The 19,000-nt window shown below is 34.4% G+C and overlaps 1 protein-coding gene across 1 annotated transcript in view; it reads left to right on the plus strand.

Annotated features, from left to right (window-relative positions):
* hibadhb (3-hydroxyisobutyrate dehydrogenase b) overlaps positions 1-19,000 on the plus strand; it is a 156,601-nt gene that overhangs the window by 124,660 nt on the left and 12,941 nt on the right. The window contains exon 7 of the mRNA XM_028818231.2: positions 14,631-14,787. Coding sequence (XP_028674064.1) covers positions 14,631-14,787 — 157 coding nt within the window. The remainder of the gene's footprint in view (positions 1-14,630; positions 14,788-19,000) is intronic.

Below are 19,000 nucleotides of genomic sequence, written 5' to 3' on the forward strand. Positions count from 1 at the left end.
GGTTTTTCACCAAAACTAAGTCTCAAGGGTCCAATGAGCTTAGCATAGCAGCAAAGTGAACCTTACACCAAATTTGAGAAGCTTCTCAGATAATAAAGGAATAAATTATTTTATATTGAAAAATCTCAGGAAGGAAGAGGAAAAAAGGGGGACCTTAAAATTCCCGGTCCACCCAAAACAATATATATATTTTTTTTTATAATTCAAGATTTTATTTACAAATCTTCAAAACAAGAACAAAAACAGAACCAACATCAATCAAAAAGTTTAAAGGAAACGGGGAAATCCGTAATTCTGAGTTTAACACCAAACATAAGAGCAAAGACTTCAAAAAGTAGAAAAATTAAAAAAAAAATCTTAAGGATGAGAGCGAAACAACCATAGTTATAAAGTAAAGTGACAGCAGTCAGCTTATAGCCAACTAGTCCCTTAAACAGGGATGTTGGTGTTCCCACTGCTACAACGTCAGGGTCCTAGATTCAACATATTTAAAAACAAGAAAAATGAAAAACTTCATAACTAAAAGAATTAACATATTATTTAAATTGTTTACTGAACAAGGTAAAATAATAATAAAAGGATGGATGTCATAGTAAAGAAAGAAATCAAAAAAATGTTAACACAAAACTTACAAAATAATATTAAAAAAAGAAACCTAAGAAATTAAGGAAAATGTTAAAAAAAAAAATAGTGACAGGGTTAAATCCTTGGCTGCCCCATAACATTCTTAGTTTAATGAGCTGAAGGTTCTTGTTCTTATTTAAGCATCTAGCTATGTATCTGAAGAATCTCCCAGTCCCAATATGTGGTGATAGTGATAAAAGTGATAGTAAAAATGCCTGGGCTCCTCAAATTTCCAAGAGACAATAGAGGAGAAGACAGAAACAGAAGTTATAGCTTAAAGCCACTGTCTTCTCCTCTATTGTCTCTTGGAAATTTGAGGAGCCCAGGCATTTTTACTATCACTTTTTGGTAGAGTCAGTATTGCTTGTATAGTGTTTTAAACTAGTTTTCACTAATCCTATGTATTTAAATTTGGTTCACTGACAAATTAAAAGAAAAGTAATGTTATCATTGCAATTTGTAATGTGCCAAACTAATACTTTATTTTTCATGTCATCGGTAATTTTACTTAGGAAGCAGCTACTAGCATAATTAGACCTTTATTTTCTATATATATGGTTTAACTGAAATATACAAAGCAATGCCTGCTTGGTTTGGGTTGGTAGTGATTTAACTGATTATTGTCCTCTTTGAATTTTTGTTGAAAAAACAGTTTTGATTTATTCATGGCTTTGTTTTTGTATCATTTATCCAGTAGAAAACTCATGTTGGAAGCAACAGAATGGTTGCCAGGGCAGTCTTTCTGACAGACTTATCACTGGGCTTGTTTTTGCCTCTTCTTTTTCAGAGAAAATCATATAGGACAGAGTGGTTCCTACTGGTGATGATTTGCAGAATAATTTTTTAATTGATTGTAAAGCTAACATTTTAAGATGAACAACTACTTCTGAATTGACCCTTGTGTTCTACTTTTTCCTCAGACATTACAGTCGTTTAAAAAATGAATAATGTTACATTGGGTACTGTTTAACCGTTGTAAATGATGTATCACAAAAATATGTGCATACAGTAACATATACTGTATATCTAATACTGTAAGAGAATTCATCCCTGATTTTTTTCATGTTTAAGAATCTCGTGGCTGTGTATTATAATGTATTAATATTTGTGAGTCACTTGTTTTTTTTTTTTTGTTTTTTTTTGGCAGAGATGCTTGTAATAAGTACATTCATCATGCTTGCTCAATACTTTGCTGAACCATCCCTGACAACTTTGGGTTTCAGCCAGTAGTTCTTTTTTTTTGTTTTGTTATGTCAGCTAGTTGGCTCTGCAACTACAGCAAGTGGGTTTTTCAACAATCTTGTCAGCAGTGGGTCTGTGTGATAAGTAAGAGATTTTGTTTGAGAAATCAGATACAAGATCTCTTACTTTGTCATCAGTTTAATTTTAGTAAGGTGGTTGGTGAAACGGGGAGGCATGATCTGATACGGTGCTACTAGTTTTAGAAGCTGATTGGTCAGTCTGTAATCTTTTGTTATTTTGTGTGTTGCTAAAGAAACTTACAAAGTCATTGCTACTAATATTGACTGGAATTATGCCAGTTATTTCAGATTTTTTTGTTTGTAAAGTTATATGTTGTACTGAATATAAATGAAGGGTTGTTAACATTTTCACTTTATAATCTTAAAAAATAATCAGAGAATGCCATCTGGAGTTTTTTATACACACATTCATACTTTCAGGCTATGCAAACTAATACACGTGCAACTTTGTTGGTTTCCATTTATGTTCCAGTTTACAGCTTTGTAATTTAAGACAGTATGTATTCTCATTAAAACACTGATTGATTGTCTTTTTTTTGAGAGGAACAGCTTTACTCTTTTACTTGTGAGTAGTGAAATTTGGAGAATCCCATAGAGTCACTTAGAGAGAGAGAGATGGAGGGTGAAAGAGCATCAGTATTGTAGAAGGTGTCAATTTTCACATACATATGAATATTAAAATAACCTTTGAAGTGATGTCATAAGTAATATTTAATTCAGAGTAAGAGCTTGCAAAACTAAAATGTAGAAATCTATAAAAAAGTAATATGGTTTATTTATTTGCAGGCTCTGGTATCAAATCAGCTACCTACTGTATAAATTTTTATAGTTACAAATTTTGTAGTAAAATATCTGTTGTTGTAAATATAGATGGACACAGATACCCATATTATTGAATACTTATTTGTAAAATTGTACTTGACTAATAAAAATAGCTGTATATCATACTTCTTAAGGAGAAGGTGACAGAAAAGATACAAAACCACATGTGAAAAGAGTTTGGGACTTTTAAAAAGGTAGTCCATAGTTGTGAGAAACATCACAACTGTCTCAGTTTTACTCAGAAAAAGTCTATGGGCCTACCTTCAGTTCTGTCAAGCAGAAATGGCAAAGTAATGACTTAATTTTTATACTGTTTTTAAGATCATCACCAATAATCTCTCTGTTAAATAAGCTAACCAAAAATGTAAAGAGATTACTGTATTTTCACCAATAATGCAAAAGGTTAAACAAAGATATGTTACATTTTTAAAGATTTGGTCAATTATTAAATTTGCAATAGATACAATCATATGGTGGAAAAAGGTGTACAGGATGGGATGTTGTGCACAGTTTAAGAGAATATGTAAAATATAAACTGATGGATTGGTAACAGGCTTAAAGCTCTTTATGATTAGGGCAGAGTAAATTCAGAACTTAAAACTCTTTTATTTTTGTTGGAAGTGGTGTGGACGTCACTGGAAGTAGAATTTTTTTTCCTATGTGAATGAAGGGCAGATAGATGTTAAAGAATTGGTGCTCCAGCCAGGAGATCTTATTCAATTGAGGGTTTAACAAAGAAATTATTGAATAAATAGTGGTGAATCAATGTAGTGCACTACACTAGTCTCAAAGCCAGCAGACAGAGAATAACACTGCCACAGGAGAATCATCCATTGTCCATGTGGTCTGTTTCTCAAATAACAACCACTTTTCTGCGAGAGGTATTTTATTCATACAGAATGGAAGAGATGGAGCAGAAGTCACATCAATCCTGTCCCTGATGTTGTTTCTCCATTCTAAAGAGGGAAACAGAAGCTGCACTGCACAAATTTATGTTACACTGTATAACTTTATCCCCTGTGTATTCTTGAATTGGACCTTGTGAGAGACTCACCCTGCTTTGACATCATCAAATGTCTCTTCACCTATGTTGGTAGAGATCTTTGGTGATTCAAAGTTACTGCTTCTAGACATGAACCAATTGGATTCAGTTCATCTTTAGGTACCACTTTAGAGCTTTGCTTTGCTGATGTACAGTTGGTGTACTGCATACTGACATCATTCTTGCTGGTGTGTTGTATCAAGAGGTCAGTGCTGCATGTTGTCTGTGTGTGATATCTGATTAAAATACATTGTTTTCTCCTAAAACTGCATTTTTGGTTGCCACTTAGGGGTCGGATAGTGTCTTTTATATCTTTTTTCCCTTTAGAATGTTTTTTGGCTGTTTTTTTTCTATCTATGCAGCAGCAAGGGAAGTTTGGAGGGAGTGTATTTGCATTGTGGCATTGGCTGTAGACATAGCACAGCACAGCAGTAGGACAGTACATATATAATTAATTGTCTTCATATCTACAAATAGTAAATAAGCAACAGTGTTTCCCAGTAAGGAAGGAAGAAAAGAAATACAAGTTGACTCAGTACATCACACACAAGCCAAGGAAAGGGAAGTTAAAGCGCACATTTAAAAAGGAAGGCGATTAAGCAGTTATAGTATAGTTCTGATGGGTTAGAAAAAGGGTGTGCCAAAGAGACACTTTCTAAAGGAAAGTCTAGTTAGAGATAAAATCACATTTAGCAGGCAAGTTAAAGTATGTCAGTAGTATCTAGTAGTGAGAGCATTTTAAACAATTAATACAGGAGCTTAGAGAGGGCCAGTATGTATAAAACAGGTACTTTAGTTTGTTTAACTCATACTTAATTTATAATTATGTTACAGCTAAGCCCTTTTAACACAAACACTTTTTAATCATGATGTCTGTACACTCCAAATCCTATATGTCACATTGGAAACTGACTTCGGCAAAGTCTGCTCCTGTCTGCAAGAGATGCCAGCTGATCCAGCACCTTGAGCTCAGGGTCGCTGAACTTGAGAGGTTGGTTAGCTTGCAGTGTAGTAAAGAACTGGTGAACTTGCCCAGATGTCCTTTGAGGTGATAGTATGCACCACCAGATGGGTCACAGTTGGACGTAGGCGCAAGGCAAGAAGTGCACACTGTCTTGTAGCATCAAACTCAAGAGTTTCTGAGGTGATAAGTAGAAATGATGAGCCCCAAAGTCTCACCTCAAAACCAGACCCCAAAAAGAGAGAATCAGTGACATTGGGGGACTTGGTTTTTAGGGAATTGAGATGCAAGTTTTCCTCAAAGAGAGAAAATCTTGACCTTCCTCTAAGGGTAGATAGACTATAGGCCAGAGCAGTTGTGGATCTAGCAGTTGTTGTCCATGTTGACGTAACAGACATACAGTGGTGTGAAAAACTATTTGCCCCCTTCCTGATTTCTTATTCTTTTGCATGTTTGTCACACAAAATGTTTCTGATCATCAAACACATTTAACCATTAGTCAAATATAACACAAGTAAACACAAAATGCAGTTTGTAAATGGTGGTTTTTATTATTTAGGGAGAAAAAAAAATCCAAACCTACATGGCCCTGTGTGAAAAAGTAATTGCCCCCTGAACCTAATAACTGGTTGGGCCACCCTTAGCAGCAATAACTGCAATCAAGCGTTTGCGATAACTTGCAATGAGTCTTTTACAGCGCTCTGGAGGAATTTTGGCCCACTCATCTTTGCAAAATTGTTGTAATTCAGCTTTATTTGAGGGTTTTCTAGCATGAACCGCCTTTTTAAGGTCATGCCATAGCATCTCAATTGGATTCAGGTCAGGACTTTGACTAGGCCACTCCAAAGTCTTCATTTTGTTTTTCTTCAGCCATTCAGAGGTGGATTTGCTGGTGTGTTTTGGGTCATTGTCCTGTTGCAGCACCCAAGATCGCTTCAGCTTGAGTTGACGAACAGATGGCCGAACATTCTCCTTCAGGATTTTTTGGTAGACAGTAGAATTCATGGTTCCATCTATCACAGCAAGCCTTCCAGGTCCTGAAGCAGCAAAACAACCCCAGACCATCACACTACCACCACCATATTTTACTGTTGGTATGATGTTCTTTTTCTGAAATGCTGTGTTCCTTTTACGCCAGATGTAACGGGACATTTGCCTTCCAAAAAGTTCAACTTTTGACTCATCAGTCCACAAGGTATTTTCCCAAAAGTCTTATCAATCATTGAGATATTTCTTAGCAAAATTGAGACAAGCCCTAATGTTCTTTTTGCTTAACAGTGGTTTGCGTCTTGGAAATCTGCCATGCAGGCCGTTTTTGCCCAGTCTCTTTCTTATGCTGGAGTCGTGAACACTGACCTTAATTGAGGCAAGTGAGGCCTGCAGTTCTTTAGACGTTGTCCTGGGGTCTTTTGTGACCTCTCGGATGAGTCGTCTCTGCGCTCTTGGGGTAATTTTGGTCGGCCAGCCACTCCTGGAAGGTTCACCACTGTTCCATGTTTTTGCCATTTGTGGATAATGGCTCTCACTGTGGTTCGCTGGAGTCCCAAAGCTTTAGAAATGGCTTTATAAACCTTTACCAGACTGATAGATCTCAATTACTTCTGTTCTCATTTGTTCCTGAATTTCTTTGGATCTTGGCATGGATGTCTAGCTTTTGAGGTGCTTTTGGTCTACTTCTCTGTGTCAGGCAGCTCCTATTTAAGTGATTTCTTGATTGAAACAGGTGTGTGGCAGTAATCAGGCCTGGGGGTGGCTACGGAAATTGAACTCAGGTGTGATACACCACAGTTAGGTTATTTTTTAACAAGGGGGCAATTACTTTTTCACACAGGGCCATGTAGGTTTGGATTTTTTTTCTCCCTAAATAATAAAAACCATCATTTAAAAACTGCATTTTGTGTTTACTTGTGTTATATTTAACTAATGGTTAAATGTGTTTGATGAGCAGAAACATTTTTGTGTGACAAACATGCAAAACAATAAGAAATCAGGAAGGGGGCAAATAGTTTTTCACACCACTGTACATAAGGGCAGGGCTGTCAGTACTGCAGTCCAAATGTAAAGAGCTGGGTGCCAAGCTGAGGCACAGAGCTGATATTTTAATAGTAAAAGAATGATCAAGAAGGAGGTGAAGTGTATTAGGAATAGTAAAGATGACCTGTTATTTGCAGACAGTGAAACGACAAATGCTTTGAACTTGAATTTCATTGTGTATTCAAATGTAACATTTTTGCTTTGTATGTTCAATTTAAATGCACAATGAAAAGATCTGAAACTTGAAAGTACACCTCATAAGAAGGACCTAGAAGTTGTATTGGACTCACCACTGTCTACATCAAGCCAGTGTACAGAAGCGATCAAGAAAGCTATTAGAGTGTTACGTTATATAGCAAAGAAAGTTCTGCTTAAGTTATGTACCACTCTCGTGAGACCTTATCTAGAGAATTCAAAAAAAAAAAAAATGTAGCAGCACTAGAGAATGTCAAGAGGAGAGTGATTAGACTGTTTCCGAGGCTGAGAAGACTAAGTTTTGAAGAGAGATAGAGTAGTTAAACTGTTTCAGTTTAAGCAAAAACCTGAATTAACAGGTGACACAATAGAAATGTGTAAATTTATGAATTAAATTATCCCAGCAGTTTCTTTAAAATAAATTCTTCAACAATAATATGGGGCCACAGTTTGAGACTTTCTAAGGTAAGATTACACACAAATGTTAGAAGGTGTGTCTTCACACAGTTTGATATACTGTAGAGTATGACTTTAGAGACCTTCAGGTGTCTGCTTGATGTTATTTTGGAGAATCTAGGTGAAGAGGACCTGGTGAAAATGGCCTGTTCTTGTCACAGTTGTAATAATGTTGTAATGTTCAGCACAATGTATAATAGTTAGCATGCCTTTCTAGTATCTTGAATCTACCCAGCAGTAGATCTCAGCTGTACAAAATCCTGCTAAGCACCAGTCTCTGTGGGGAAGAGGTGTGAATTGATTAATGCTAATTAATCAATTAATTCAATATCTGGTCCAGCACAAATGTCTGTGTGTTCACTGATTTCTGCTTCTAGTTTTCTAACCATTTTTTTCTTGTGCAAGTATTAGCTTTAGTGTCATAGATACACATAGTCCCATGTCTACATTCTTGCCTTCACATATATACACATTCTTAGTGTTATGCTAAACTGTTATGTTTCTGTTTAACATTTTCAAAGCACAGAAAGAATATTTTCCAGAAAGAACAGTAAACAAGATACTGCTTGAATATTGCTTAAATTCACTTTCCCTTTTGCACTCATTTTAACATAGATTCCACAGTCCATCTATGCTAAACAGTTATCGGCAGTACAGCTTTCCTTAAGCAATAAATAATTTCTCTAAATCCAAGCAAATGTAGTTACTTGCTTAATTCTGTAAATTTCAAAGATGCCTAAAAAGTTACCTTGAAAAGTCTTAACTAGTCCATTTATGGATACCAAAATAATGTTGGTGAAAAGAAATGGGTTTCTTGGTGTTAATCAGTCAAAACAATTAATTATCTGCTTTTGCTTTTGGCAATGCTAATAATTAATAAGACATTTCAGTGTGGCTTCCAGTTTATCTTCCTTACCTTTCTCTCTAAATAACCCATGACAATGTTCTGCATTTGTATTACACAGAATTACACTATTTATTTACAAGCACAAGAATGATAGAAATGTTATAATTGCCTACACAGTATGTAAGCATGAAAGATGGAACATAAGACAGATAAACATAATGCAGGAGAGGCTATTCCTAGTTTGATTATAGGTTTTCTAGAGTTTGATTTCATAAATTTGTTTGTGTTGTGTTTCATTTCCGGTGTTTTCTTGCAACATCAAAATCATTTTACCTCTTAATTGCCTGAATGCACTTCTCCAAGTGAGAGAAAAGAACTAAGTTGTTCTGTTGAACGTCACAGCTGTCTTGTTTCCAGTTTAGTCAAAAGAAAGTTATAAAAGCTAGTTGTAATGTATGAGTTAGTTATACATTAACAGTTTAAAACAAGAAAGCTCTTGCTCTGTATTCAAGTGAAAAACTTTGCTTGTGGCTGAATGTGCACATTGTCTACATGTGATTCTTTGTCTGTGTCCAGGGTGTGGCATTGACTTCACAAGAGGTTAACAGCAGGTGATATTCAGACAGCAAGGTAAATAAATGTTGACCAGTGGTAAAGCTACAGAATAACTCAACTACTAATAAGTGTTCTTCTGGAATGCAGGTGGGTTAGGAACAATTCATTTTATGCACCTCTGTCAAGTCTGATGTTTTCACCAAAAGGCCTTGTGAACCATTGAAATTCTATCAAAACAAGGCGCAGTCCACCTTTTCAGTATTTGTCTCTTGGCCATGTTTTAATTTGGCCCTCAACATATTTAAATGCTGTCAGAAACCTTTGAAATTTAAGGGACTTTCATCAACTAACTCCAATTTTGCTATCCCAGCATAACATTTAAGTTATTCTAATGTGGTGGCATTTGTTACTTACTTACTTACTGGATCATCTTTGTCATTTGCGGTAGCCCAACACAATCATCAGCTTTGTAATGGAAAATCAGTATGTTATACCAATGGAAACAGGAAAAGTCGGTGCAGATTAGTCAAACTATTCCACAGAATATTAGAGAATTTCTGGGATATAGATTTTCCTTTTTGTAAACTTTTGTATTAGTGTTGTATACCTTTTATTTCAGCTTGCTATTTGCTAATAACTCTTTCATGGGAGAAAGAAAATATATAATATTACATTAAACATATTAATGATATGTTATTGTAGTGCTTTATCATTCAAAAATAAACAGGTTGAAAAACATAATGGTATATCCCTTTCTATGGTTTGTTTAAAAATGATCACTAGCAGAAATCCTTTATTTGGTTAAGAAAAAAAAAGGAGGGATCTGCTTAATTCCTTATTCACAACTAGGTACTTTTATGAAATAACCAAGAGAGAAGTAAGTTCTGTACATATACTGTACATGTTCCACTTTTTAGAATCAGCATGAAAAAATGGGTGGACTAGACATCTTCATTCAGATAAATCTGTGGGTCCATACTTCCATTTTAATATAATCAGATTCAAATTTCCTTCTGTCTGTTGGTCAAGAAACCTAGAATGCTAAGTAAGGAAAAAACACATAGACTGAACATACAAAGCTGATACAGATAGCAGCCATTCCAAATTTCCACGTTAGTCACTTGAACTTATTTTGCTTTCATGTATTTTTAGAATTTGTAATACATGTACAACACAGCAACATGTAATTCTTACTGTAAATTAAATAACTACATTTGTTACATTTAGTTGGTTTGATATTCAAATTCTGATCAAAACGATTTGATAATGGAAATCTATAATTTTGAATATTATTTTATGAGTGCTGTATGTGATTATTAGATTTTGTCTGATAGTTGCTTCTAAAACTAAAGCCATCAGTACACAGCAGACTATATATCTTAGTGAACATGATCATATTCACAACAGACCTAAGACAAAAAATCTAAGGTTAGAACCATTTTATAAACAACTACCTTACCTCTTTGAAGAACAGTTTGGCAGATGGTTTATCCTGCCTGCACGTTCATAAGCTTACATTATGATGCATATTTCAGTGTAACTATATGCAGGTTTTATGGTTCTGCCTGCAAGAATATTCCTCTAGATGTGATCCCTTTTTTCATTTCTAATCAGTGCAGCAGTGAGACAATGTATTCTTTCTTTCTTTCTTTCTTTCTTTCTTTCTTTCTTTCTTTCTTTCTTTCTTTCTTTCTGTCTGTCTGTCTGTCTGTCTGTCTGTCTGTCTGTCTGTCTGTCTGTCTGTCGGTCGGTCGGTCGGTCGGTCGGTCGGTCGTGGTTGAAGATTTTGTAACTTAAAGTACTTTCTTTTAAATAAACTACACCTATTCTTGACTAGGATTTCTTATTAGATCATTAAAATGTTCTTGAGAAGGATTATTGCTAGTATGCATAATTGTAAATTGTTTTGCTCTAAGAGTGGTGCTCGTATAATGATACAATAGCATAATGAAGGCATCGCACTTTTATTAGCTCCTGGGTTGTCTTCTATTCGTTTGTTACTAGTAATTATGTAGTTAAAATGCTTTGCATTTTGGATGTTTCATGTATGCTACTGATTTAAGAATTTCTTGTCCTGTTTGCTCAAAAGTAACCCTGCATATGTTGACATTTAATATTTTTCAGAATTATTAGGTTTAGCTTGGACTTCATTATCGATGTTAAAATGCAAATGCAATTGATTAGTCAATATTTAAATTATAATAATTATTCAAAATAGAAAAGACAGGTAGAGTTTTAAAGTAGTGAAGAAATCAACAGTGGAACTAATGCCTAATTGGAACATATAAATAATGTTTGAATGGGAAAAGTGTTTACTAATTTTGTTTATTAAATTTAGCTTAATGTTTTTAATTGCAATTGGTGTTAGAAAAAAAAACTGCAGTTTATTTTAGCTTTTAGCTGGCAGCAGTATTTAACTGGAAGCCATAGTGGTTGCTGATTTCTCCTCTTTTTCTGCCTACATTGGATATTATTTCACTGTTTGTAGGAACAGGCAAGCATGTCTATTGGCAAGTTATTATGGGGATTGACAAAGACTGTCATCATTTTGATAGCAGGAGCAGTATATCTTTCAAATAGCAAAGGGGCTCTTATGCAGAAAGAATCACATGTTCCCAGCCAATTTACAGGGAAACAGCAATAACATTTTATCATGGTTGAGAGCCCAGTAGCTGCCTCCTATTAAACTTGCCCTTTCAGATACCTGTCTCGGATTAATTTGTTGATTTCAAATGGAAACTCAGTCTTCTCCAGTGAAGCATGACTTTCTAGGAAAGACTCTTTCCGAATGACAATTATATTCTATCTGGTTTTAGACTATTACAAGCTTAGGCCCAGAGGAAGACAGAAGACTTCACTTACTGATTTTAATACCATGTCCAATTTTAACTGTCAGTTATTTATGCACTAGTGGAGTAGTCTTATGAAAGATGAAATGCAAAAGACTCCTAACTTGGTCTTTTTAATGATGCACTTGATGTAGAAAAAAAATCACTCCAAGAACATCAGTCTTCCCAAGGAGATTTGTAAGTGTGACTAAAGCACCAAGTTTAAAGCAGTATGCTTAAATATCTGAGAAATCCCTAAAGGGTTTTTCCCCCCTCGTTTTCCTTGACTGAGTAGTTAGTTTGCATATGTTACATTAAATAGAAAGAAACCTTTCTAATAAAGTCTTGTTAACATGCTCATTTTATATAAAAACAATTTGCTTAACCTTGCTGAAAATGCAATATGTGTCTCCAGCAAAAATAATTGCAAAGTATCGCCTTTTCACATTCTGTTGAAGGGTTATCTATAGTGCCATGTTTTATTTATATACATATATTAACTTCAATAACAAACCTTTGGTTGTAGCAGAAGAAACATTTTACAATTATAAATAGAAATTCTTGCTTGTTTTTTTCACATAGCATAATATTTTGATTTTTAAGTTATGCTTATGTACAAAAAAATATAACATGATAAATAAGTATTTACATTTTGAAATAAAATTTGTTTCATACTCTTCCACCCACTTAATAAAGCCAGTGTGTTAAGTAATTTCTAATGTGTTTTATGCAAACCTGCATGTTTGCGTTAGCTTGAAAATACAATCACTATGCTTAATAACACAACATGATTTATTGTTAAAGTCTAGAACAACAATTCATGTCACTATCACTACAATGTAACAAATGATTTCCATGCTTGGACAAGCTTTATTATATCAGAAGCAGTAACCTTTTCAACAAATGACCCGAACTATAAAACATGGTTGTGAGGAGATGTTGAACATATGTCACAAGGCTTTCTTTATGATGGGAGAGGGAGTGAGAATGAGAGAGAGAATACAGTTTTATCTTTTAATTTGAGGTTTGCTCTTTATTAGACTAAAGACCCTGCCTAAACAGCTATGATGACTAAAATTACAAAAAAGAATGTAAATTTCCAAAACAGTCTGTTAAACTGTACACTTTAAAAGCAAAAGCAAAGTCTCATAGACTAAGGTTCCAGTATTTAATCACTGTTGAGAGAGCAAATAAAACTCTTATTAAAAATAAAAAGAAATTGAACACAGGTGGAGCTTTGGCAGAATGTAATGATCTTCAAGACCAGTAATGATTTAATAGTCAGATTCTGTACAAAATACATTTTATAGTGTGGGGGAACAGAGACCAGTATGTGTTTGCTGCATTTGATGTGGGTTAATTTTATTGATTCATGTTAAAAATGAAAGAAAAGTGCTCTGTTTTGCAATTGTTAATGCATCAATTTCTATCATTTTATGAGTTTTAGAACTTCTGTTTTAGTTGTCACTAGAAATAATCTTTATGTATGTCCTGAGGGTAACATATACCATGTGATTGTATGTGTATATTATGGTCCTTCATAGATAGTGAATTTAATGCTGATGAATGTCGTCTTGAAAAAGTAATGTAATAAAAAGTACGCAAGTGTGTTTAGGTTTTACTAAAATGACCATATCTTACAAAGTGTTCTTTCAGCTGTGTGTTCCAAGTTTTGATTTACTCTTTGAATGATAACATATTAATATTACCTTTATTTTTGAGGTGATGTTTGTGTGTTTACTGTAAATGTTGCTAAAAGAAAATGTAGCAAAGTTATTACAACATACATTCTAAATATATCTGTTCCTTTACTGAAATAAATAAACTCACAATTTTAAAAGATTACACACATAGTTAAGTTAGAGCTAAGTATAGCAGTGTTACGGATATAAGAAGCAAAATAGCTCACATGTTGAAGAAATTGTACACAGAACAAGGCAGAGACAACAACATGAAATAAATCTAATGTTAGTATCAACAAGAAATACAGTCTAAGAAGACTGCTCAGCATAATTCATAATAAATCTGTAACATTTGCAGAGAATAAGAAAAATTGTTAGACATAAGAATGAAGCAAATGTCAAAATTAATGGATAGGAGATTGAAGGGTTAAGAGAAACTGAAAGAGAAAAGGTGAGCTTTCCGTTTAATTTTAGAGCGAAAGAGAGAGAGAGGGATAAAGAGAGACAGAGAGAGAGACTGGTCACAACTTGTGAACAAATTGCAAGGAGAGATGCAGAGATTGGGTACTCTAAAGCTCTATGTACATCATTGAAAATAGAATAGTGAACGCTGACCTCATAATATCTTAGAATCTAGCATTTTCAAGAATTTGGTTACTGCAGTGGAATACATGGGGTCAGCATTAAAGGTTGTTGTTCATTGCTTTGTAGGTGAGTTTTAAAGTTTGTATATATTCTTATCAAGGCTTGAGCCTCTTGCTTTTTATATTTATGGTGTGGATAATTTACTTCTAGATTTGTCATTATTTCTGTAACTGTTCATTTAAATACTTAATGGAAGGGTTGGGGTCTGACTTTTCTTTGAACAAGAGACAAAATTTAAAACACCCCCTTGTGTATTTAGTTAAGTATAGCATATCAAGACCAGGTTGCTGAATCTGGTTTTTTCAGTTTATCAGCTGAACAACAATCATTTCCCACTGTCATGGAGCTATGTAAGTGTGCAAAAGAAAAAAACTTATTAAGGATGGTATTATCTTCATGGATGTTTAGAACATTGACCATAGCATAGGTATCTGTCTACATTTTCTGTCTGTTGCTACAGGCTGCTTTGCCATTAAACTTACAGTAGTTTACTTTATGACTGAAATCCTATTTTAAAAAAATTGGTTATACACATACAAACATTAACTTTTACAACAAACCACTTGCTCTTGAGTATTTTTTATTATTTCTGTGTAGTAGTATAATGAAATGGTTTTATTATCTGCATGAGACATTTTTATATTAGTTGATTATGTGCATTTTTTAATCTTTCTCAGACTAGGACTTGACCCCAAGCTTTTGGCTCAGATCCTAAATATGAGTTCTGGTCGCTGTTGGTCAAGTGACACTTACAACCCTGTTCCAGGAGTCATGGAAGGTGTGCCCTCTGCTAATAATTACCAGGGAGGGTTTGGAACTACCTTAATGGCTAAGGTTAGTAATATTTTAATTTTATTTTAATGTAATATTTGTATATATTTTATATATTTCATTTATTCTCTATGTAACTTATGAGAAGGTTCATAACTATAGCATAGTTAAAGCTGGGAGCCTGCATCATTGTCATAACTGAAAATAAAAAAGCTGATTTTTTTTGTATACAATTTAAATAAAAAACCAAAAAATATTCAGGCAAATGTCTTTTGCTTTTTATTTTGAAGACAAGAGTAAATTTAGGCCTCCTTTCAATAGTTTTCAAATATTGCAAGAAACTCTGAAACTAATCTCTCATTTTTCCTGTGATTTTTGGCCTTCTTGTCTACTTCATGGCTATGCCTGGACTTTGTGGAGATACTCCTACTTTTCCTATTTCATACTGTCTCCTAATGATTTCAGAGTTGTCTGCTTACCATACCAAATTTTATTTCGCCTTTTGTCTCATTTATGTACATGTAATGAAAGATAATAAAATCTAAGTTTGCATTACCTTACTTGTTCTGTGTGTTATAAGGTTACATATCTTTTGATGTCTGGCTTTTTGATCCAATTCACCCTTTTATCTGATTACATTTATGTGTTTTTTCCTTCATTTTATCGGGAAATTATTATACACAATATCAATAAATAAGGCAACTACAGATGTTTTAATATTTTTATTTTATTAATTTTCATTGTAATCATTCCATACAAACAGATCAATTTATAACCCAACAAATTTGAAAACAAATCAAACCCCACCCCTGAGAAGGAGAGCTTAGCTAAAGGAAAATTTCTTTAAGCTTTTTAATAAGGCAACATTAGACAAAAGAAGGGGAGAAGTAAATATCTATATAAATAAGAGATGGAGAAGGGAGTTAAATGCAATAATAGTTATTTCTCTTATTCTAAAATAATATTGATTAAATCCTGCCATGTTTTGAAAAAATTTTGTACAGATCCTCTAACTGAAAATTTGATTTTTTCCAATTTCAAATAATATAAAACATCGGTTTCCCACTGACTTATACGAGGAGAATTAGGATTCTTCCAATTTAACAAAATAAGTCTGCGTGCCAAGAGTGTAGTGAATGCAATCACCGTTTGCTTGTCCTTCTCCAATTCCAGTCCATCTGGAAGGACACCAAACACAGCTGTTAGTGGGTTAGGAGGGATTGTGATACTAAGGCTGTCTGAGAGGCACTTCAAAATTTTTGTCCAAAATGATGTTAGTTTGGTGCAGGCCCAGAACATGTGACCCAGTGAGGCAGAAGCTTGGTTGCAGCGCTCGCAGGTTGGATCCTGGCCTGGAAACATTTTGGACAGTTTTAAGCGAGACAGATGAGCTCGATATATAATTTTTAGTTGAATAATTCTATGCTTTGCGCATATAGAACTCGAGTGAATTCTCTGCTTTGCTACCTTCCACTCCTTTTCTGATATATTGATTAAGAGATCTTCTTCCCAATGTCCTCTTGGATCTTTGAAAGGTAGGGACTCTAATAAGATTTTATATATTGCGGAAATAGTGTTTGTTTCCTCGGAATTGAGCAGTATTTTTTTCCAGCATTGTGGAGGGTGCAAGGTGGGGGAAATCGGGCAATTTCTGTTTAACAAAATTTCTAATTTGAAGATAGTAAAAGAAATGTGTAGCTGGGAGGTTAAATTTTGAACGTAATTGTTCAAAAGATGTAAATATGTTGTCTATATAAAGATCTCTGAGCATTTTAATCCCAAAACTTTTCCAGGTATTAAAAACTGGATATACTTGCGAAGGTTGATAGAGGTGGTTCTCTTGCAGAGGTGCCACTGATAAAAGATTTTCCATCTTAAAATGCTTCCTAATTTGGTTCCATATTCTGAGTGAGTAAAGCACAATTGGGTTATTAGTATATTTGCGATAACTTTCATTTATTGGAGAGCAGAGCAGGGAATATAAAGAAGTACTACAGGATTTTACTTCTATTGCGGACCAAGCCTGTGTATGTGCATTTATTTGTGTCCAGGTTTTTATGGCTAGTATGTTTGCTGCCCAGTAATAAAACTGAAAATTAGGTAAAGCCATGCCACCTTCTGCCTGAGGTCTTTGTAGGGTCGCTCTTCGGATACGTGGGTGTTTTGAGTTCCAAATGAATGAGGTTATTATTGAATCTGTTTAAAAAACGATTTATTGATATATATTGAAATGTTTTGAAATAAAAAGAGAAGTTTAGGAAGGATATTCATCTTAACAATGTTAATTCTTCCGGCTAGAGTGAGATGAAGGGTTGACCATCTATGCAAGTCTTGCTTAATTTTTTCCATACAGACACCAAAATTTTGTTGATAAAGAGCTTTATGTTTACTTGTGATATTTACCCCTAGGTATTTAAACTGATCTGCTATGGTAAAGGTAGGGTGTCTAATTTAATATTATATGCTTGTGAATTCACTGGAAAGAGTATACTTTTATTCAGATTAATTCTAAGACCAGATATCTTTTGAAATTCTGTTAGTGCTGTTAAAACAGCAGGGACAGTGTTTTCTGGGTCCGATATATATAAGACCATATCATCTGCATATAGAGAAATTTTCTGTTCCAGTCCTTCTCTGACAATCCCCTTTATCTGATAAGAATTTCGGCAGTGAACCGCCAGTGGTTCAATAGCGATTGCAAACAACAGTGGCGACAAGGGACATCCTTGTTTGGTACCACGTTCTAGTTTAAAGTAGTCTGAGCAAATGTTATTAATACAAACTGAAGCTTCTGGACTGGTATACAGTAGTTTGATCCAAGCACAAATATTCGGGCCAAACCCAAATTTCTCCAATGCATTGAAAAGGTAATTCCATTCGATCATGTCAAATGCCTTTTCTGCGTCTAATGATAGTAATATCTCTGGGGTGTTTGATTTTGCTGGTGAATATATAACATTAAACAAGCGTCGGAGATTTGAAGATAGATGTCGGCCTTTAATAAATCCAGTTTGATCTTGTGATATTACCGAGGGCAGCACTTTCTCCATCCTTCTAGCTAGGATTTTTGAGAGTATCTTAACATCATTATTCAGGAGTGAAATTGGTCTATATGATGCACATTGTAACAAGTCCTTATTTTGTTTAGGAAAGACGGTGATTAATGCTTGTCGAAATGTTTGAGGTAGTATTTGGTGGTCTTTAGCTTCTGTAAATGTTACCAATAAGAGTGGAGCTAGCTGAGTGGAGAATTTCTTATAAAACTCTACGGGGTAACCATCAGGGCCTGATGATTTCCCGCTTTGTAGTGACTTTATAGCGTCTAGTAATTCTGTTAGCGTTAGAGGTTTATCCAGTTCCTCAGCACTTACAGCATCTATTTGTGGTATTTGTGAATTATCCAGAAATGCATTAGATTGCGTGTTGTGCTGGGTTGTTGGGAAATTATTCCCTTGTTTAAAATTATACGTAAACCAACCATATATCTGGTATAGTGGCCCAGAAATTAAAGCAGCTACATTATATTGGAAAAACCTACATAGGAAGTCTTATGTGTTCTTTCCACTTCATAGCAAAAAAGTTAATAGTATGGTGTCCCTGTCTATCTGGTAAACAACTGGCCACAAATTTCTTTGTGCTTCTACCAGACAAGCCCAGTGTCGTGTGTTAGAGTAATGTAGTGTCTGTTGTCTGTATTATGGTGGCTTGTATTTTTATTTATTTATTTATTTATTTATTACCATGAAGCCATGCAGGTCTAAACTTTGTGTTGCTCTTTCAATTTAGGCACTGAATTTTTTTTCCATTAAAGGAGTGGTACCAAAGCTATTAGTTTATTTAAGATTAAAATCTATATTGCTGTATTTTGTCGGATAGTGATGTCAAAGGGCATCACAATGCCAGTTGAAGCAGAGCTCCACCAGCATCCCATTATTTAACTGATTTTTTTGCGTGACATAATACTTTGTTAACTTGCATGTAATTCACTGTTAATGTTGGAGATATTTACAAACATAAATGGACATTCTGGTGTAAAATATGTGTGTGAGCCTCTCTCTGTGTGTGTGTGTGTGTGTGTGTGTGTGTGTGTGTGTGTGTGTGTGTATATATATATATATGTGTGTATATATATATATATATATATATATATATATATATATATATTAGGTAACTGCCATTTTTCCTTTTTCCCCCACCAAGGGATAATATTATTAGATTAGTTCAATTGAGCTGCTTACTGTTGAACATGCTGCATACAATTCTTGGTGCCATTGGT

The sequence above is a fragment of the Erpetoichthys calabaricus genome, chromosome 13 (genome assembly GCF_900747795.2).
Source record: "Erpetoichthys calabaricus chromosome 13, fErpCal1.3, whole genome shotgun sequence".
Taxonomy (NCBI): Eukaryota; Metazoa; Chordata; class Cladistia; order Polypteriformes; family Polypteridae; genus Erpetoichthys; species Erpetoichthys calabaricus.